The sequence below is a fragment of the Leuresthes tenuis genome, unplaced genomic scaffold (assembly GCF_036924035.1).
Source record: "Leuresthes tenuis unplaced genomic scaffold, fLeuTen1.0.hap1 SCAF_7, whole genome shotgun sequence".
In the NCBI taxonomy this organism is placed as follows: Eukaryota; Metazoa; Chordata; class Actinopteri; order Atheriniformes; family Atherinopsidae; genus Leuresthes; species Leuresthes tenuis.
Window position 1 is genome coordinate 33,290,278 of NW_027325361.1, and position 23,719 is coordinate 33,313,996.

A 23,719-nucleotide genomic window follows, 5' to 3' on the forward strand; every position below is an offset into this window, starting at 1 on the left:
GGAGGCATACCAGGAGCACACATGAAGTTTGATCACAAAATATTAAGGCACTGGATGCAAAAATAACGAAACATACCTTACAAATGTTTCAGATGCAAAAGTGTAGCCAGTGAGGCATACCTACTCAGGTAGATGTGCTTTACCAACAACATAACTTCTCAAGAATGCTTTTTAAACGATTATAATCTTCTCATGATTGTAAACACACAAATCCACAACTTTGCCAACTGAGCCAAGCAATCGTGACAGTAGAGATAGAATCTTGTGTCTCCATATCCTGGAATATGGTTTTGTGAAGCTAGACAAAAGCTGTGAAAGTTATGAAGTGCAATATCTATCTCAAGTACTTGCTGTTTCAAGGCAGTTTGTCAGAAGAACATTGTTTGAAGTTCCACACTTTTCTCTAGTACTGCTAAAAAAATGGATAAACCTTAGACTTTGTTTGGTGAGTTAGCTTTTCTTGACTTTAGACAGGTATTACATTTCTACTTGAGCAGGTTCTTGCATTCATTGATTTCAGTAACTTATTCTGTGTGAGCTGTGTCTTTCTCTGTTCTGTGTTTGCCCAATCATAATAACTACAATAGTAATAAAAAATTAATAGGCTATATAGGGGCTTGAAAAATGAATAAATCCACTACACCATGTCAGTGTGGATGGAGATGTTGAGAGGATCCAAATGCGGACACAGATGGCGGGAAGTTGTAGATTAACAGACTTTATTTAAAACTATAACAAAAAACGTGGTCAAGCCAGAAAACCATGAACTAAACTTGAGAAAATTAGAAATCAAAGGACAGAACAAAACCTGAATAATACTATTTGTCAGATCTGGACTTTAAAGAGGACTCAGATGCAGAGGAATCAATGCTAAGCAGACTTTATTGATATCTCCAACCTCCAACACTGAGTGATAAAATAACAAGCTATGAAAATACTATCTATGCAATCTATAAAACTTAATGAAGAAAAATAATCAGAAGGAAATAATCTAAGAAACAAAAATCTCCCTGAATAAAAGAGGAAATAACCCTAAACGAAAAGAGGAAAAAAAAAAACAGAAACTCACTCTACTAAGACTAAATGAGAACCTGTTACTATGAACTATAAACTCAAAATCACTTCCTATGGAGGAAAACCAACTCAGTACTAGAAGCAAAACAGATCAAATGCACTCCCGAAAATTGGAGGCTGTACAAACTCTATGAAACGTGATCTATAATAACAACAAAAAAATCAATCCAAAAGGAGGCTATCAAAATGGCTATGAAACCTGAGACTAATCTATGAAAATTACAAACAACAACAAAAAAAATTCACTCACAAGGAGGCAAAATAATTCTGACTTAAGAACTTTGAACAAGCAAAACAAGGACAACTATGACTGTGGTGGCAGGCTTGGGTGATTGACAGAACGAAACACTCAGGCACAAGACAAAGGGAGATGCAGACTATAAGACACATGAGGGCAATGGGAAACAAGTGGAGACATTCAGGAATCAGGGAAGACAATTCGACTAGTGACACATAAGGAAAGGCAAGTGACATGAAACTAGAGGAGAGTTAATTTTTCAAAATAAAACAGGAAATGACAAGACAAGACATGGAGACAGGACAAAAACCCAACTTGATCTCACTATCACAATGAACTTGAACAGGAAGTAACCAAGAAGCACATCATGGAAGTAACGACAAGGATCTGACAATGATCATGAGAAAACACTGAGGTTAAATACTGAGGAAAACTGATAGGTAAGTGATTGTAGATGATAATGAATACAGGTGAATGAGTGGGACTAAAGCTCTGAATATGGAAACTGAGGAAACTATTACAGTGAAAAGAGTAGAAGTAGAAACAAAACTGGACAAAGACAAGCCCCAAAAAAAAAAATAATAAAGACAACAAACAAAGAACCTAGAAACCCAAGACAAAAAAACAAAAAATACTCAAACTTTAACAGTTCATTCTGCACCATCTGTGCTATGATATATTATCCCGGAGAAGAAATTTATCTTATTTTTCTATAACCAATACAACACAATCTCTGCATATTCACATATACAAAATTATGTATTTGCCAATTTTTTCTATCTTACAGTCTTTGCTGCTGTAACATTGTGAATTTCTCCACCATAGAACTAATAAAGGACTAGCTTATCTTATCTTATCTTTACATAGTATCACTGTAATTGGCTCATCTGTTTAGGAGATGAGACAAATGATGAACAGGATAAAACTAATTTAAATCTTACTGTAACCTGATCTATGTCTCAATCTCTCTGCAAGGATGACATTCTGCCTTCCAGGTACCATCTGGATGGCAGATGCACTGATTTCCATTATAGAATTTTACCAATCATGTTCCTAACTCACTCTCAATTAACCCAATTAGTTCTGTGATGTAGCACCAGGAGCAGTCCAGCTTTAGGTTATTTGGTAATAAACTGGCTGTAAATTTGAGTGTGCATGTTGTCAATGTGTTATAACGAACCGGTGAAATGTCCAGGGTTTATCTGGCTTCCTCTCTCCTCTACAGGATAAAGTTAGGAATTGCTAATAGATAGTGTCATGTCATATTTTTGTTTGTTTTGTCATGTCTTGTTTTCAGGTTTTAGGTTTATTTCTTGCCATGTGTTTTTAATTTATTTAATTATCATTAGGTTCACTATAGTCACCTGTCTTTGTTTCACAGCTACACCCCATCTGCAATCAACTCACCACAGTATTTAGTTTCCAGGTTCTCCTCACTTCACCTTAACTGACACCTCACCTAACCTTACCTTTCCTCACCTTTCCTCACGTCTTGCCACGAGTTTCATGATTCATCAGGTTTTGTCAGGTCAGGTTTTTGCCTCTTGTTTTCTACAGCCATAGTCTTGTTTTGTTTATTCCTCAGTTTAGATTTTTTGTTAACCGGCTCAGCCGTGCTTTTTGTTCTCATTTTGTAAATAAATCAAGTTTTTGCTTTGAATTCTGCATCTGGGTCCTCTCTCCACCACGTCACGCTCAAACCTGAATGTGTCACAACAAGTAATCCTGCAGTTAAGGAAGTTGAAAACCACCAGTGTCTGCATCATATTATTGCTTCGGACGAGGTCAAGCAACCACTAAAATGAGAATTCATGCCACTGACATAATTGTTGATTATTTGGAATGTTGACACAGTTTTTACTGGCAATAACACTGACACTAACACTGGCAACATAATATCATGGTGTGAGTGTGGCTATCAAGCGTCATGATGCTCTTCTGAGAAATTACAGATGGCATTTTTTGCCCTCTCTCTTCCTGCCAGACCTCTGAGGACAAAGGGAGACAAGGTGCATCTGAATTGTGAAATAGCTTCAGTTCAATTCTTGTTGGAGCAGTTAGAAATCCATGATGATCCATGATAAAAAATTATTTTCAAAATCATCAAGATTTATTTTAGTATAACAATGCACATCAACAATGCTGTTCACCTTTTTATGTCTACTACTGACAATATCCATTACAATATAATAGAAAGTGTCCATTCACCCACAGTTTAACACCTTTCTTAGCTTAACTTTTTTCCACAATTTTTTTTCAAAAGCAGAAATTTGAGACAAGAGGATGAATGAGAAAAACAAAACAGACACAAATAATTCAAAGACAACATGTTGATTTCCCTACAAATTATACTGAATTTTTCCATTGTAATCCAAGTAATAATCTGTCTTCAGAACATGTCAGTAAAGTTCAACTTCTAAATACCCTGCTCTGCTGATTTACTACCATACAACTGTTCATCTGATTACGAAATAGCCTAAAACTGTGCTGTTAGATCATGTTACTTCTTTTCCTTCAAGCTGCTTTAATGCTGTTGGGCTGTACTGTGAAGCAAGCAGCACCATAATGATCATTTTTATTCAGAGCAAAAACCTGTGCTAGCTAGCAATAGAAACTTTACACAAGCACATTGAAGAAATATCTATGACACTTGTATCTAAAGCCTATAAAGGCAAAATGTTTGGAAACCAAAATTACACATGAATCTCTGCCTGTCATCTCTTTTCAGTAAGCTTAAACCATTTAATGTTATCTACCCTTTGCATTTTTCCAGGCACTCAAAAAAGCCATTAGCACTTTTGTTCGATTGAAACAAGCAGTTATTTTATATAATTATTTGGACATCAAAATTCAGCTCAATGTCTAATAATGAGATGAAACTAAAAACTCAAGTGTTTAACAGCATATAGAAATCAACAGCCAATCTAAGCAGGACCCTCCACTTTTATGGATGTGACAGTAGCCATGAAACAACGCTGGAAAAGGCGGTCAGGGTCTGGCTGCTGGTTGTCACAGTCCAACTTGCCCCTCACAAAGTGTTTCCTGAGGCCTTGAAGGCCAGCAGGGGCACTGCTGTGTCCAGCCCTCGTTCCTTGTGGACTGTAAGTAGAACCTGGAAGAAAGAAAACATTTCAAGAAACTGGCATGTCCAAGGTGTTGTTTCCCAAATAAACCCAAACTCATAAAATCCACAAAACCTAACACATTGTTATAGACAATTTAGTACCTTTAAGTCAAGGTTGTTGTTATGCTGTGATATGATGTTATCCTAAAATAACAGCCTGCCGAAAGTCTGGATTATGAAACTACAACATATTAGATGTGTACACAAACATTATTTTATTTTTTTTATTACTTTCACTTACTTTCATTGCACAACTCACATTCAATCCCACATGATTTCACATAATTAAGCAATGAATTGAAATAAAACCATGATGATATGGTTTTATTGGGGCTATGGTTCATGAGATTCTGGATTTTGGTGATGATAGAAAGAGGACTCGAACGTTGTTAGAGGAGGATAGAGAGGGAGCTGGATAAAGTGTCAGGGAAAAGTGAGGGAAGAGAAATGAACCCGACGGAGCAGTTAACAGTAACACATAACATGTTACTGTTGCACAGACATTGTATTGGTTTTATGCCTAAAATGTTCAGCAGGGGTTCTTATTGTGTGTGGAAAACATTGTTTTCATAAAACAAGCCTGCATTCTTATCTTTACCCGTTTTAATTTCAGCAGCATTGTATTTCAGTAGTAAAAATAGTGCACTTAAAGTAAGTAAAGTCTTATGTCTAGAGACACACTCGAGTTCAATCAGATATCTTTTTGCCAACACATTTCTGAGCTTAATATCTATTGAGCTCCACTGAAAGAATATACCATTTTTATCTATGATCTTACATAAAACTCAACTTAATTGTGTATATGTAGTATATGAATATTTTATGTTTTTATTGTATTTGTTTTAGCAGATTAACCAATCAGATTATCGAGTTATACATCACATTATTTTCAATCAATTCTAGCAGGACCAAATGAAAGCCAATGTATATTATACAATAAGTTAAGTGCAACCCTGTGAGACTGGGGTGCTTAAGTGATATGCATTAATACATTATTTCACATTATTCAAAATCCAGACGCACCAGCTCATACTGACTTTCACAGACAGCATGCAATATAGATATAAAAGGAATAATGAAAAGACTGAGTAAAGAATATTTATGTCAGAAATCACGGGTAGAAAGCAGAGATTGAGGACCCTAAATGCAGAACCACCAGGAAGGACGGTGAAGACCGTCGATTTAGATTACTAAACCTTCAATTAAATAAATGAAAAACGCTGCCAAGCCAGGAATAAAAACAACAAACTAAAACTAAACAGAGTGAAAAGAATTCACAAGGAAGACGAGTAACAGAATACATACATACATTTATGTTAAAAGATGCCTTTAACCTGCAGCATGTCACATGGCGGGGACACCACTAGCTGAAATAATTCATTTGTGGAAGAAACTGGACTTTACTTTGAAAATCCATGGCTTCCTTTATAGGTGGCTACACCCCCTGATCTGATCCACTTCATTAAACCCCCTGAGACTGCTTACCCTCTCTCTTCCTGCCAGACCTCTGAGGACAGAAGTCACAAACCCCCTTTTCCTGCAGCCCCTTCCCATCCTCCATGCTTCTCTCCATGAGGTGGGAAAAAAAAGGCTTGCTAACCTTTGCTAAATTTGCCCTCACAGCCTCCAGGATCAGAGCAGTCCCTCTCTGTCTCCTCTCCCTAGTGACACACAAAGCCTGCATGGACCCCTTGTCAGCTGACCAAGGCAAGTGTATGGCTAAGAATCCACCGAGAGACTACCCAACACTAACTCCAACAGAACCAGAAGAAGCAACCAGAAGAAGCAACCAGAATCACGGGCGCAGTACTGGAACCCCCTTGGAAACAGGAGAAGGAACTGGCTGAGACTAGTCGACCTGGGTTCCCACAGAACCAGGAATATACGGAAGCAAGCCCACCTGGGATAGTTTGGGGAAAGAAACAAGCAGAGTCAAGCCCTCCAGGGCCCCTTCTGAAGTAAGAACAGGTGGACGTAAGCCTTCCAGGACCCACTCTCGAGCTGGAACTGAAACAGAAGGAGATAAGCCCTCCAAGGCCACCTCGGGAACAGGAACCGAAACAGACAGAAGTAAGCCCTCAAGGAACCCCTCTGGAGCAGGAAAAGGAACATGAGGAGTATCGCCCTTTGCGCGACCCCATCAGGAACCCCCTTTGGGAAAACCACTTTGCTGGAGACTGAAACTCAGGGGGCTACTTTACCGGAGGCTGAAGCGCTGAAGGTGGCTGGTCTCTAGACTGAAGCGCTATAGGTTGAACAGGAGACTGGAGCCCAGAAACAGGAAGCAGACTTGAGCCAGGGCAATAACTCTGGTGCTAATTTGGACTTGGGCTAAGCAAACAGGCAGCAAAAGCACAGTCTGTGGCCCAAATGGTGCAGAGAAGATGAGAGGGAACTGTTTGGAGCCTTGCCCTCCTTCTGGAATGTTTCTTTAAGATTTCAGCTGGAAGAAGGTCCTGCTGAGAATTGAGGAACATATATTTTGAAAGATTTTGAGTCATTTGAGTGCCTTTGAGTTATTTAGACAAAGTTTATGCTACCCCATCAAAAGAGCACCTAAAATTAATATCAGGATCAATCCGACACAAACTATTTTTTAAATTACTATCACTGGAATCAGTTAGATTGTTGTTGCAAATATTATGAAAATATAAAGAATTAGATTACATCAGTACACATCATTACATCAGTGCTGAAATATTACACAATATAATATATAATATCATCATATAAATATCATAATATGGACATATCTATTTTGATATAATCATCTATAGTGGTAGGATTACCACTCTTAAACCCATTTCAGTTATTATATTATTCCTGATCATTAGTGTACTTACCATTACTATTATCAATATTGCTATGATGTTATGAGAAAGCCACGTGTTAGCTTCATTTATGTAAAAAGATAATGAACAACAGCAAAACTCTGAAACACAAAAAAACACTCCTCACAATCTCTCACATTTACATCCCTTTAAAAAATAACGCACACAAACACACACACCAGATCAACACAACATAAAATCATTACTGTTCCTCCACCCTTTTTGGCCCAATCTTGATTCATTATTCTCTCCTGAACTATTTGCTTTCCCTTTTGTGTTTTGTCATTTTGTCCCTCACTTTTTGTTGTATCGTTCTTGTACTGTCATGTCTGTGTAATTTATTTTGTCGTCTGATACGCTGTACTTAGTTTGTTTTGTAGTAAAAACAAAGGAAAACTGGCTGAAGATTGTCATCTGTCAACAATATGGAGCTTGGAGTGAAGAGCTGCTTTTGGAACAGATGTCTTTCTGTTAGTACTCTGTGTTGTGTTTGTCACTGGCCAAGACAACTGTGTGATAACATCAGGATGAACTGCAGAGTATAATTGAGTAAAATAAATCCCAATCATAATTGACCCACGTGTGATTTCCAGGCAAACCAGCCTGTCTAAATTGTTCAGTTCAAAGAAATCAGTAGAAACTGTTGCAATTTCAAACATTTCTGAGTGCTAAAATGCAGTCACAACATGTGCTTTGCCAAAATTAAGCTTAAGACTAAATTAAAGATGTAATGTGAATGCTTAACATAGGTTTTCAATATGCACCGCTGTAATACTTAAAGATATCTTGTTTGTAGCTTTTTAAAATGAAGAAAACCTACAAGCCTTCTGTAGATTTGTGACAGAGGTAACTGCTGTTTCTGCTGTTATTTCTAATATTGTTTTTATTTAACTTGACAGTCAAGATTACTTCTAGAGGTAATGTTTTCATGAAGCTATTACATCTCATGTGGTAATTAATCTCACAGTCTTTAATTTGATGTGTTACATATCAATTTTAAGTGCTTCATGTGTAGTTTTGCTACATATGAATTTGTGTGCATGTTTGAATTAAAAGATGTAATGGACTCTAATGCTGCCAAAGAGTAATGATAACTTTTTTTGCTTAGGTTAAAAAAAAAAAACTGTAGCTGCCTGTTCTCAACGCCCAAAAGCTTAGGCTCATCCACGGTTGAGGATGAGCTTCATAGCTCAGGAGGAAGAGCAGTCGCCCACCAATCGGAAGGTTACATGGGCTACATGTCGAAGCGTCCATGGGCAAGACACTGAACCCCACGTTGCCTCCCAGTGTATCACTGGGGTAAGAATGTGTGTATGAATGATTAGAAAAAGCACGTAGTTAAGTATCTTAAGACGTGCTGTATGAGTGTGTGTGAGTGGGGTGAATGCGGCATGTAGTGAAGCGCTTTGAGTGGTCAGTTAGACTAGAAAAGCGCTATACAAGTACAAGTCCATTTATTATATCTACCAGCCTATCAAATTTTGATCAGTTTAACATAACAAAAAGAATACAACTTGATTGAATTCTATTTTGTGGTTAAAATATTTACAGTGAATGCAGGAGAGGCATTCAATCTTGTTAAGAATCTTGTTGAATGTCCGACCAGTACCAACAAGTTCACAATTTAAGTCTATGTAGTTTTAAGTACATGTGCATATGGTCTTTAATCAAAAGTTGACCAACAAATGTACATTCAAACAATGCTGGTGCAGCCACCAGCCTAATTGCAAATACCTACTGAATTATAAATCAGTCTGTCACATCACTAACAAACTTTTCTACAATAAAGAGTGGTTATTTTATTTTGAATTGTAACACTGAACCACGATTTGTTTCTCAACTTAAACATTTTACATACTTAAGTAAAAGTAGGGCAAAGATAGTCTGAGAAAAAGACCAAATGAAAGAAAATAGGGAAAGGAGAAATTGCAGTCCAGCTCTTGTTCTCAAGTACCTCCCATGTATGGAAGTCTTGAATTCTGACAAGTTAAAGAAATAAAAGTTTACAATGACAGTTTTAAACATCTTCGAGATAGCCATTAATAATGTCAGAAGACATCTAAACTGTTCAAAGCATCTCAATGTTTTAACAGAATGCCCCTGCACAAAGACGGAGCTACACACAGTACTTGGTATTCGCAGGGGCAGTCCATTCTCCAGACCTCTAGGTTTGGTGGTGATGAATAGATAGCAGAGGACACACAGAGTGATGACAAAGGCAAGAAGAACCACAGCTGCCACGGAGAGACCCACAAGAGCTCCAAAACTATAAGACAGGAAGAAAACACAGCTGTGCTCTCACAATATACTGTATAGCTTCTCTTCAATCCAATCCACCACAATGAGCGTGCACAGGGCGACTATAGAAGGAAAAAAAAATCCTTTTTAACAGGAAGAAACCTCTGACAGAACCAGACTCAGGAAGAGTGACTATCTGCCTCGACCAGCTGGGGGTTGAGAGGACAGAAAAGAGAGAACAACAAGCTTCATCACACCTGACCAGGGATACCTGCTGAGAAAGAGAAACACAAGTTAATGACATAAATAATATCATATGTACATGGAGAGTAAAGAGAGCAGAGTGAAAAAAGATGCATCATAGGGGGTCTCCCAGCAGAACATGCCTATTGCAGCATAACTACACTGTAAAAAAAATGTAATTTTAAATTCAATTACTCTAAATTTTTACAGTAGTTTTACCATTTTTTCAGAATAGTATAAAAAACAGTAACATTACAGATATTATCTGTAAATTAACAACCTGCCTGTTATTTTATGTGTTATGCGAATGATGACAAACTACAGTTATTTCCCATTTTCTTCCAGGAAAATTACCATAATAATTATACAGTAGTTTTTCTGTTTTCTTAAATTAAAAAATTATGATAATTGCCTGTTATTTTATGTTTTTCTTGTTATATAACGGCTTATCGCCATAGTAACAAGACAAAGAGAGACATCAAAGCTTTTGTGGAGCCAGAAAGCAGTGCAGCAGAAACTTCATTCTTTATGTGATTTAGTGTGGACTTGAACTGTTAAGTGTTCACAAAAGGCAAGATTCAGAATAACACAAATGACAGTTGTGCAACACTTACACTTGAGAAAAGCGTAGAAAAGGCACATCATAAAGCCTTGGCCTACAGTCTTAGTGTAAACACTCCTGAACCAACCAGGAAAAAAACAGAGACCCAACAAACAGAAATAGCTGTGCACACCTTGCACAGGCTAAATGCAGATGCTAAATGCTTTGCAATATATATACATATAAGATATATTTAACTTTTTTATACTTTTTATACTTTTATACTTTTTTAGATTTGTCAATTGCTATTGGCTGTTTCACCATGTTGCTTTGCGTATGATTGGTCAGTGTAGCTGTCTTCCGGCGAAACTGGCCTTCGTGATTAAATACAAGGATCATTACCTGGATTATTTAATATCTGCACGCCAAATTCTTATTTGAGTGAATTTAAGTTGTGGGATTTCAACGGAGAACAGCTCAACAAAACAAAAACATGAATATGGACACAGAGGAAGAGTCAGGATCTGTCTGGTCTCATAACATAAACTTCATGTTATAACTGTTATCCTGGCAATATCAGGCAAGAAAACATTCCCCTGTTATTATTTTTAAGTTAATAACCTAACGTAATGTTTGTGTTCATATCCACAGTTTAAACTGTAACGTTGTCAGACTGTTAGGTACCTAACTGCTGAGTAATTAACTAATGTTACAGATAACTTAACGTGGTACATTAAGCTCAATATGATTCATGATTCAGTCAGTAAAACACAGTGTTAATACTGAGTGTGCTTTTAGTCGGGATGTTTGCTTCTTCTATTTACAGGCAGCAAATCTTTGTCATTGTGACGACAGGTGGATAGCGGACAAATAGGCAGACGCTGAGGACTAGATGCAAAGGGGATTTTAATGAACAGAGTAAGGTAGAATAGAAGAACTGCTATAACTTGCCCACTCTTGATGATGTACCCCAGGAAAGTAACTGTGGCCGTGTGAAACTCACGCTTCTCAGCCTTAATATATAGTCGATTCTCCCTTCTCACGTGCTCATCCATGGTACGGGAGAAAATCAGGATGTCGTCAAGATAGACAAAGACAAAACGGTTAAGCAAGTCTCTCAACACATCATTTATGAGAGCCTGAAAGATGGCTGGCGCATCGGTTAGGCCAAAAGGCATCACCAAATATTCAAAGTGGCCGAGTGGGGTGTTAAGCACTGTCTTCCACTCATCTCCTTCTCGGATACGGACCAGATGGTAAGCGTTCCTCAGATCTAACTTGGTGAAGATGGTGGCACCGTGGAGGGGTTCAAACGCAGAGGAAATGAGAGGCAGAGGATATTTATTTTTCACAGTGATCTGATTGAGGCCACGAAAATCAATACACGGGCGGAGTGATTTTTCTTTTTTACTCACAAAAAAAACCCGCCCCCAGAGGGGATGTGGAGGGGTGAATTATCCTAGCTGCTAAAGACTCAGCAATGTACTTGTCCATCGCCTCCCTCTCTGTTCGAGAAAGATTGTACTCCCGGCCCGAGGGTAACGGGGATCCACGAACCAGCTCAATGGCACAATCATAGGGGTGATGAGGTGGCAGAGAGAGTGCGCTTCCTTTACTGAAAACATGGACAACATCCTGGTAGTATGAGGAAATGGGGGAAAAGTCAAGAGGTGATGGTAAACATGGGGAGACTCTGCCCTCTGTGGGAGGAAGAGCGGATTGCAGGCAAACCTTATGACAGTGCTCACTCCAATTAATAATTTTGCCAGCTGCCCAGTCAATGTGGGGATTATGGAGAATGAGCCAGAGGTAACTGAGAACAAAATGGAGGCAGAAGGGGAGGATAAAACTTTGAAAGACAGAAACTCACTGTGATTTCCTGACACCAGCAGCTGGAAAGGGGTGGTTTGGTGAGTTACTCATGTGAGTAATTTGCCATCCAATGCTCTAACAATGATGGGTGGGTCTAATGGTTCGGTGGAGCAACCGGCTTGCCAGACCGCCATCTCGTCGATAAAGTTATCCTCAGCCCCAGAGTCTACCAAGGCGGTAAGCTGAAGAGGGCCCAAAGGAGTGCTCAGAGATGCTTGTCCTGAAAAATGCTTAGTGAAGGGAGGGAAGTAGTGGATAAGGCTCGCCCAGCGCTCCTCAACCGTGGATGAGCCTAAGCTTTTGGGCATTGAGAACAGGCAGCGATGAAATGCCCCTTTTGACCACATTCCAAAATGAGGGAATCCAGAGAGGCTGTCTCATCCCCGAGTGCTAGTTCGTCCTTAAGCTGTTCAGAGTCCCCTAAAAAAAGCACCTCGTTACACTGAATCATTCCACCCAGAACTCGCTGCTAAAATGCAAAACTCAATAGAATAATCCGCCACACTACCCTTGCTTCGTGCTCTGCCACAGGGAAAGAAGCTGACTTGAAGCTTCACAGGATTGTACAGAATGGTCAAAAACCTTTTTGAATTCCTCAACAAAGAGAATGTAAGATTTAAAAAACACAGAAGAACCCTCCCATAAGGCTGTAGCCCACTATCAAGCCTGCCCACAGAGTAAATCCACTAGGTACTGAACTTTAGACTCTTCAGAAGAAAAGGTAAAGAGTTTTTGTCCTAACTCTAGGAAGCACTGGAGGAGATAAGGCTTACACTTAAGTGGATCCCCAGCATACGGGTCTGGGTCCACCATGTGGGGTTCCCTAACGGAGAAGGGGCTGCTGGGCTCTGCTGCAGAAGCAGCAGGGACAGAGGGTAAATCAGGTGGCTGAGGAAGAGTGAGTCGGGAGAGTTGATCAGAGATAGCTGAGTTGCCCATGAGGCCTTCCAATAGTTGATCGTGTTTACATAGCAAGGAATCTTGGTTGGTGATGGTGTACCGGAGAGCATCAGCGTCTGGGAGGTCCATCGTGTCCAGATTTTTCTGTGACGACAGGTGGATAGCGGACAGACGCTGAGGACCAGATGCAAAGGGGATTTTAATGAACAGAGGAAGGTAGTGTAGAAGAACGGGGGACCAAGATGCTGAAGGGGGGAAACTCAAGAGGGCAGAAGACAATGAGGAGAGAATCCGGGAGAGGGCAGGAGGTCTGAGGAACAGGAGGAGAGGGTCAAAAATAATCCAGGAAGCAAGGAGCACAAGGAAACCACAAAAAAACAATGGAGAGTCTCAAAATACATAGAAGGAAGCAAAAAGAGAGCCGGATAAGTTACCGCGTGGTGAACTGTAAAGATCTGGCGATGGCTGAAAGAATGGGTGAAGAAAACACACAAGGGGGGAGGAGAGCAACAACAGGGGTAGCACAGACCTTGTTATAACGTAATTGTACTTGGTTGTGTAATAACTGTGGCAATTTTGGTGAGTGGTAACAGCCTTACTGCCTTCTGATGTAACCTAACGTCTGGTCACAACGTGTGTGTCACGCTGCTCTCACCCACAGTCCGTATGAAAACGTACGAAAAGTTATGCACAGATTTTCATGCATAATCCTACAAATATCCGTCAACATGAGCGACCAGTGCACCTGGGCAAAGCCTGAAGTCAGGGCTGACGTGCCTTTGATTTACAGAGGAAAATAAACATTTTAAAATAGTTTCGACATTATAATACATTGTTGAGAGTGAAAATTTTACATTTTATTTTTAAAATATTCCTTCAGGGAAGGTATGCAAGTTAGTTTAGTTTGTTAGTTATTAACCTGTAAAATTTATTTTTGTTTCGAATGTTGCTATGGTGGTTACTAAGGACGCTACTATCAATGTAGCTTCCGCAAACGTCACGTTAATCATCATAGGCTACTTTTTTGTTTGTTTGTTTTAATTTTTTCCCGGCTTCGCTGCTGAAACACGCTACAAAGGAAAAATATGCAGGCAACAGAGAAATAAGTTTGTTTTGGATGAACAACATCACACCCTGAAAGATCACTGCCCACTGACATCTTCTGCATCGAATCAGAGCGCCGAGGCGAATGGAGAGAGCCGGAATAATTATATTTACAGGAGGATGTATTCACGGACAGCTAATACATAAACAAACAAAATAAAGATAGGTTTTATTTGTCATTCTTATGAGTCACATAAAAATTTAATTATGTTTCACACATCCACCGTTTGGAGATCAGTGCAGTAAATTTCAACAATAAATAAGGAAACATGGATAAATAAATCAAAACAGACAAAAATAGTCAGGGATAAAAGAGAATAAAAATGGTCATTAAATAGCAAATAAAACAGCTATAGACACCACACACTCATAGCAGTTCTGTTCTGAGCTAAACTAACACAGTTTGGACAGGGTGGAGAGAATAAAATAAGACCCAGGCTGGCTGAATTTACTGCAAGATCGAGATGTTAAGAAACACTATAAGTGTACGGAAATCCCTTCATCATCTTCACATCATCGCTAATAAACAACATTTGTAAAGCTATGTATGCAAAAGTTAAAACTGTATATCCAGATACATATTGGCACTACAATATACTGAATCTTGGTCACCTAGGACCATCCTGTTAGCTTGGGGAAAGGGATACAGTCGGTATAATTGACCATATTGTCAGAAACCAGCAGGACACAGATGCAGGGTTTTCACAATAAGTCAGTTTATTAATATAAACCAGTTATGAGTCTCCAGGACAGAGAAATCAAGAGGCTGTGAAATACTACCACGCTAACTAGAATGAGGCTAGTGTGACTATAAAAGTTTATCAAAACAAAACTCACTCCAGTCCAGGAGGTAAACTGAAAGAGCTATAAAATATTACAAAATAACTGAACGCACTCTTCTAATGAGGCAGTACAAAATCAAAGACTCTCTCCCGGAAAACAGAGGCACGAGGAATAATACAAAACTCAAAATCACTCCACTGACGGAGGCACTATGGAAACTCTACAAGACACAATAATCTCTCCTTTAACGGAGGCACTATGAAAACTTAACAAGAAACAAAACTCTCTCCTCTAATGGAGGCACTATGAAACTTTACTAGAACTATAACGCAATCGCTCCTTTAACGGAGGTGCTATGAAACTTTAGCAAAAAAAGATCACTCCTAACGGAGGAAACCAAACAGGCTGTGAAACTTGACGAGGCCAAACTATAACTATGGATCAAAAAGCTTACAAACAAAAACCACTCTGGTGGAGGGAACGCTTTCTCGCTTGGTCATGGAATACAAGGCTGTGGATACAAAGTAAGGCTAGGATGAAGAACTCTCACAGGGATTGTTACAACACACTGGCACGGGAAAGAGACTATAAATACACATGAGGGAAAATGGGCAACAGCTGGAAACACTCTGGGATCAGGGAAGACAATCAGACAGGTGACACAAGTGACCTGAAACGAGAGGGAAGGTTAATCTTTCAAAATAAAAGAGGAAATGACGAGACAAGACAAGTTGCAGCTTTGACTTAATAAGGGTCTGAGAAAGTACACCTCAAATGGCCTTGCCTTGGAGCGAGATGAAAATTAAACTTTGGTGTAGGACAAAAGTGAAGACATCATTGGAAAGGTCTTGACCTAGGGAGTAACATATGTCAGTATGAAAATTGTGGGCAGCTCCTGCTCCTCAGAGGTGACCTTTGAATTTTGAACCTGAGACACTTACAGAGCAGCAACAAAATGGGCTACAGACTAGTTGTAAACTGTTTTGGAAAGCTCTTGACCTATACTATAATCATCTGTGGGACACCTGTAGGGAGCGCCACAAAGTAGGGTCAAAACCCAGAAAAAATTTGATTTCACCCCTTTAACTATGAGCAAGATCAAATCTGACCAAACAGATGTGCTTCCCAACCCCAAAACCTATAATAAGTCTGAATGTTTCCTTTTATTAATTTCACATATTAGAGGAAACACATTCAAACTGTCACGTTTTATGTTTAGATCCATGTCTTGTCTCGTCATTTCCTGTTTTATTTTGAAATACTAAACTTTCTCGTTTCAGGTACCTTGCTCTTCCTCTTGTGTCAAGTGTCTGATTGTCTTCCCTGATTCCAAAGTGTTTCCACCTGTTCCCTTTGGCTCCTCATGTGTTCAAATAGTCTGCGTGTCCCTTGTCTTGTGCCAGTTTGTCGCAACCATTTCATGTTCTTCACTCTAGCGCCTTATATCACAGAATCCATAGCCACGTAACCTTTAGTTGAGCGATCCTCCTACAGAGCTATCTTTGTTTATAATTTATTCCTTAGTCCTAGTTCATCTCACGGTAAACTCATAGCCTGTTTTGATCCTCCGTTTAGGAGTGATTTTGTTTTTTGTCAATATTTCATAGAACCTCCGTTAGAGGAGAGGTGCGTTTCAGTTATCATTAAAGTTTTATAGTACCTCCCTTCGTGGAGAGATTTATGTTCTGCAGCAATTGTGCCCCGTTTATCGGGTGAGCGTCTTCTGTTTAAGTCCGCCTCATTAGGAGAGCGTGTAAGTTTATTTGTAATCGTTTAAAGCCTTTTCTGTTTTCCTCCTGGAGTGGAGAGAGTTTTGATTTTGATATTTTTCATAGCTACACCATCCTCAAACATAGTTATGGAGGAGAGTGTCTCAGGTGTTTCACAGCCTCTTGTTTTTACTCTGTCTGGAGAAACTCAAGTGTTTATTCTCAATAAACTGCCGGTGTTCTGCCGGTCTGTGACACAAACTACATTGCCAAACTTTGTACAGCTATTTAGTACAAATTGTATTTTTTATATTGTCCTTCTGGGTTAGGGTCAGGGTTGCGAAATTAGGGTTTAAAAACACATATATCTGCGCATTCATTTTATTTTTTTTTACTTCATGAAAGAGGCAGTTTAAGTTTCAGTGAATCAAAATTTATGTTAAGTTCCATGTAGGTATTATGTAATGCATAAATTCACTGATATTCTTTTAATTCCAGAGACACCCTTATCAAGGCGAGGTGATGATTGCCAGAGGGAAACTAAAATAAATAGCCTATACTACAAAACATTTTTAAGGAAGCAATAGATGAATGTTTAAGAGGTATTTATATAAATCATACTATTTACCCAATTAAACGATCCTGATCAGTGACTGAATGAAACTGAGTGCTTATCATAGCTACCATCCTTATGCTGAGAATAACTGAGAACTTAGTAGAACAAAGACATTTGATAAACATGACCTGTCCTGTCTCCGTCTTGGCAGTTTTTGCAAAAGGCCAAATTCATGGCTGGCGTGAGGCACCGCACATTTCCACGGTCAAACTCTGCAGAGTTTGGGGTTTGTGTTAGTGGCGATGATTCTGGAGACAGTTACATCCTCACTCCATTTGCCAATGCAACCAGTTACTGATGCTGTGTACTCCTCCAGGTCCACTGAATTTCCACAAGCAGCAGCTTCTCTGAAGATGTTACAGTCTGTGCAGTTGAAGCAGTCCTGAAATTACTGTTACTGTAAGTCCAATGCAATATGGGTAAATTTTGAGTCAACTACTGTAAATTCCTGCATTTCTAAAATTTGTGATAATTTCTTTTAAATACAGAACCAGTGATTAAACAATATTTTACTGTTTGGCATTATTACAGTCTTTACCCTTGCGTACAACACATTTCTTAGTAAATCTACCTTAGATCATCTTTACAGTTATGTAAATGCAACCAATTATGGGCAAATCTGGACATTTTCACAGTGAGTTATTGTAGATTTTGAATTTACTGTGAACATTTACTCAGCATAATTACTTTATTTCAGCCTTTAGTATATTTTTTTACTGCTGAAAACCAGAAATTTCCCAGTAAAATAAACCATCCTTACTTCTAGTAAAAGTAGCTCCAATGCATTATTGGTCACATTGGAGGTACTTAATCTAAGTTACTCTTTCTCTTATTTCTTTCAGTTGAAGTTACTTACTTTTAAACACAATCAATAGTAATACTTAATGACTTAATAATCAATGAATGTACTTAACAGTGAGGGGATTTCTTTGTGAAAACAACACACAGCCCATGGAGGGGTTACAGGTGTTTTCAGCCATGAGGCTAACTAGGTTAATCTAACACCAAAAAAAAAGAAAAATGGTAGGTGGTCATTATAGAAGAGAAGGTCATTTATGCGGCTTGTTTATGTGCTTAGTTGCATTGCTATTGTTGTTAACCATGGGAGGTGGTTGCTTTCACTGTGGGCATTGGGCCAGCTCCTTGTCTCTCTGCAAGTGGATGAGCCAGACAGAAGTGAACTCTAGACTCAAATATGAGAACAATTAGATTGTATTAGATGAAGCATCTAAAGCGTATTTACTGAACAGCTGTCGTTTATTTTCTGGAGACCTACATCACAGCTTAGTGTAAGTGTGGTGTCATCATAGTGTGGTTGCCTTTTTCTAAGTCCAGCCATCTCCCCTCAACCCCATGACATAAAGGAAAAGAGCCTAGGAAAAGATGAGAGTTTTTTTTTTTTTTTTTTACCATTCTACAATACCTTTCTACGTCTCTGAGTTAGTGAAGTAAAGAGGACTGTTGATCACTGGTAATTGATTTTGCCTTGTTTTGACTAGATAGACAGATGTTTTATGTTAAAATTGTGTCAAATAGTTTTAAATATTGGTATGGCTGAGGACTATGTCTTGACTGTAAAATCAGTGGGCCATCATGTCAAACGTTCTTCCGTTCCAATGTAAATGTAACGTATAAAGCATATCTAAAACCTACTAAAGCTGTTAGCCTTGATTGGTTGGGTGTTAAATTATGTTGAAATACACATTTAGTTTTTATTGTTTTGGTTAAAAATAATCTTAGCTAATCTTAGCTAAGTTAGCTAATCAGCTAACTTGGTGCCAAGCTACAAAAATACCCCAACCCATTGTTGGCGACCTCAGACAATTTCTAACACACCTTTCTCTCCACCACTCTTCAGGTTCAACTCCCTGCTGGGGCCTTTCTGTGTGGAGCTTGTATGTTCTCCCTGTGTATGCGTGGATTTTCTCCGGTACTCCTACCACCCAAAAACATGTATGTGAGGGTCATTGGTGACTCTGTCCCTAGGAGTGAGTGTGAGCGTGGATGGTTATGTGTCTTGTCTCTGTCTGGCGACTTGTCCAGGGTGTGCCCGGCCTCTCACTCAATGACAGCTGGGATAGGCTCCAGCACCCCCCCCAACCCTAAATTGAATTAAGCGGGATTGATGGACGAATTGAATTGAATCTGTGATACCATGGGCTTTTAGGAAAGAGAGAAATGGGAGAGGAATAGTGAGATCTGAGTTTTCTTTTGAGTCACATCTTCCTTAAGTTGTTAGCCTGTGTGTTCTTTAAAATTTGTTTCCATTACCACACAAATTGCATTTCAGTTTACTGGCCGTCTTCTAACAGCTCAGATACAAAATATGGATGAGAGATGTTCAGTAAAGGTTCTTATGATGGCAAGAAAGCAGACTTTTGTTTGTTCATGGATGGATTTTCAAACACTTTAGCTGTTTAAAGTAGACTTTATTTTTTAAGCAATCCATTTACATATTTTGGAATCAAGATGCAAATTTTTGTCTGATTTCCCTTTCAGTCTCTTAGCAGCAGAGTGTCTTCCTTCTCTTCCTCTTAAAATTGTTATTGATTTTTTTTTTACATTTTTTGACAGTCTTCTTTAATTCTTTGTTCGGCATGGATTTGTAGTCAAAGTTGGGAAATATAAAGAATACAGGTATTGACATCATCAGAATCTTCTGCTGCAGTGTTTCCCAATCTGTTGGGACTGACTCCCTGCATGTTTTAGCTTTTTCCCTGGTTCAGTTCACCTGCCTCAAATGAATGGGTCAGCAAGAGGCATTCAGGCAGAAAACTGTACTGTTTTCATGTTTTTTGTTTTTTTAATACCATATTAAACTATGAATACCATACCACACATTCACATTATGTCACAGACTTAATTGTGCCACTGCAAGTTCTTACACTTCTTTTATTCTTCCTTTCATATACTTATTGTTTTTCTAAAATCCTGGCTTCTTTTGTACAGCATTAATAATAGCACCAACTATAAGTGATGTTTTTTGTTAAGAGTTTGTCTTGAACTATGGATGTTCCAGTCTTTGGGGATACTGTGGTATTTATTTGTTTATTTGCCTTAGGCAATAGCTAGAACATTCATTTTCTAATTTGTAACTATGGCTTTTATTGTCTGATTAATTTTGTGGAGTACAAATTGTTAGTGGGCATCTGGAATATAAATGTGATTATTTTCTATTATCTTTCTTCATACTACTATTTATATAAGTTTTTGTTTATAGTCAAGTTGCTAGTGTGGTGATTAAGATTTTGCCCCTGGATCGTTTCCTTGCTTCCTGACATCCTCACTTCCCCCTTCCTAAATCAATCCATTTTTTGACCTCTACCTTTTCAGTCTCCTGTTCGCTTCTGGATCCAGTCCTCCACAGTCCTAACAGCTCACTCTGTATATAGGAACCAGTAGTCTGAAGAAGGGTCTGGTCCTCGAAATATCATGCATAACTACTAATTAAATATTTTCTTAGATCTCTTTAAGTATGAATCAATCCATTTTTTCAGTTACATCAGTTTTTTGTTTGGTATTTTAATCTTTGCCAGTTCGGAAACAGTTTGTAAAGTTGTTTCCATGATTTCAAATATGTGTCAAGCCTTTTTCAAAAATGTGCATATAAATTTGTTCACTAAAGAGGAATTTCTTTCCATTTTTACTGCTTACGTTCACCTTATTCACATCTTCTGTTGGTTAACTTTGTCCTCTGTTTTATTGTTAATCCTGATTTGGACTATTTTAGCTTTAGACAGATATTATGCTGTAATGTGCCACCCTTAGACCTCAACATGAGAGGACAAGTCAATCACATATTCCCTTTTGTAACTGTCTCCAAACCCAGATAAGGAGGTCTATTAGAAGGTAATAAAATCAACCAGTGAATTTCTGTTCACAAGTCCTCCATTTGTAAGAAGTAGTCAGAGCAACCTTGCATCCTGGGAGGCGTATCATTATGTATTATTAGTTTATGACAGAGAAAATCATTATAAGTATAATGGTAATGATGGAACACATGTGGATACAAATATATATACATGCACATGCATGTAGACACAAGACAACACAAAACCTTACCATTATCACATTAATAGAGATAGCAAAGGAAACAAAGAAGAAAATAATACATAAAGAAGAAGAAATAGAAGATAATCACAAAGTTTCAAAAATCTGTTTTAACCACAGATATAGTGGAACCATAGCATGGGAAGCCTGAATATGAAATGGAATTAAACTGAATTCAATTAAAATCAAATGACCAAAAATACTTTATTTATCACTAACTGCAACAATCTATGCAATTCCTCCAGATCGAAGAACTATAAAAGACTATTATTAAAATTATTATATTTACAGTATCACATAATGCTGCCAGTGTGCTTCAGATTTTGAATAAATCCTCATCAGTGTAGTGAAGCACCCCAGTGAGTCATTGCAGTGATCAGTGCAGTCATTATAGATAATAACATACAACGGTGCAAAGTGTCAAGCTATATAAACCCCAAAGCTGGCTAATTACACTGAACTTAACTCCAGAGGAGATGACTTAGCAACATGATTGAGCGATTGTGACATATTGGTGATTTTGCAGATGCTATTACCCAAAACTACTTTGAAGAGAGGAACACATTGGGGTCTATATTGGCTTCAGTATCTCGTCTATGGATATGTAGACTGGAAAACTGGGAATCAAACGGGCCACTTTCTGATTGAAAAATTACATTACTCCTGAGCTACAGTTTCTCCAATTATCACAAAACTAGAAAATTGTCTGTAAATATTGTGAGACTACATTCAAATGCATGAAAAGCTTAAATTAAAATGAATGGTAACCGTAAATAAAACAGTGTACTTTGTATTATGGTGTAAAGTTGAACAAGCCTCTACTGACCTCTAGTCTGATCTATTGCTATTTCTTTACTCAAAGAGAAAATGATAGCATTTTCTTCTGAAATATTTAGTAATCCCAATTTCATTGTCAACACTGACTAATTGAAAAACTAAATTAATAGGTTTACATTTTCACTGTCATTGCAAAAGTTGGCTATTTTGTCTTTAGTCTCATTCATTGGGTGAGAGTCCCACCATTAATTATGTGTTCGGCACCCCCATTGTGTCACATTATCAGCAGCATTGTGCCAGTTGAGCATTATGTAAAATTTCTCTCTGCTATGGAATCTTTTTAAATGTAATTTGCGTTTTCTGTATCAAAACTTTTCTCAAATAGTGTTATGTAGAGTAGAGTCATGGCAGTTGTTCTAATTAGACTCAAAAAGTCAAACTGCAAAATGCCAACAAGTTGGTTTCTGAATAACAAGAAAAACAGACTGAATATTATGATTTTCTTATCTTTCTTATTGTTGGTATATTCTTTTGTTGTTGTGGTACAAAATGACATCTATAGACTCCACGCTATAGCAAATGAGAGCAAAGATGAACAGCAATGTCTTACCTTAACCACCACATGTATCTATATTCGTAGGGGAAAAAGCTGTTGGGGTCATCGCAGCAATACTTCAAGTCGCTGAAACCGCAGCAGAAAAGTGCCGTGGTGTCACTGCCCGTCTTCGGACACGTGAAGCTATCCACGAACACGTTTTCTTTGTTGTAGTAACTCTCGCAGTCCGAACTCATGTCAGACGAATTGTGTCGCACATGGACACCCAGATGTGTTTCGGTGCGCATGAAAGAAGGCGCTCTTATCCGATCCAGCTGCTGCTGCCAATAGACCGTAGCTGTTGACCACCCCTCCCTCCCTTACTCAAGAGTCTATCGACATGTTAATTCACTGCATACATGTTTACTAATCATGTGACAATTATTTTATTAATTATTGATTTGATTAAAATAAGATAATTTGTTTTGCTGCTATTTGTTTTACCTTCACGCCTTCCGGTTGGAAGAATCCATTAAAGGGCATTTGTTGCAAATCAAAACAAATCTATATGATCCGGAGCATAGGGGTCTGTATCTTTGGACCTTGCTGTGCTGCATAGGTTACTGTCAAGTGTGGCACGACGAGGACGTGCCAAGCCAACTTTTGCTCTTTCATATATAGGTTCGTTTGACGCATCTGTGGTGGACAGAGTGAGATTAAAACAGGTAATTTCTACACAAGAATCTCCACACTTTGGAAAATTCTATTCTACATATGTGTATATATATATAAAATATATAGGGGGGGGGGGTAATTTTGAGAAACATTCAGAAAAATTACGACACAACAGTGTGAAAACATGAAAACTGTTGATTCCTGTGTAAACCTTACACTTAGGCTACATAACGTAGGCGGTAGGCCTATTTTGAAAGTGAACTTTTGAAAGTGAACCACCACATTTGCAGAAATATTTTCTCAAAAATATTGTTTTTAAATTTGCCAAATAAAAATAAGATTTTAATTCTTTCCCCATATCAGTTCAACTGATAAACATGAAGTGAAATTGTTGATAGGGTAGACTATA

The 23,719-nt window shown here is 38.3% G+C and overlaps 1 protein-coding gene across 1 annotated transcript; it reads right to left on the reverse strand.

The window, feature by feature from the left end:
* Positions 1-3,449: 3,449 nt before the first annotated feature.
* On the reverse strand, positions 3,450-22,892 carry LOC140312381 (protein shisa-like-2A). The gene is made up of 3 exons (XM_072390203.1): positions 22,711-22,892; positions 9,397-9,533; positions 3,450-4,424 (listed from the first exon to the last, which is right to left on the reverse strand). Exons 1-3 carry the CDS (start codon positions 22,890-22,892, stop codon positions 4,237-4,239), a joined length of 507 nt encoding a protein of 168 aa, XP_072246304.1. The 3' UTR covers positions 3,450-4,236.
* Positions 22,893-23,719: the final 827 nt, after the last annotated feature.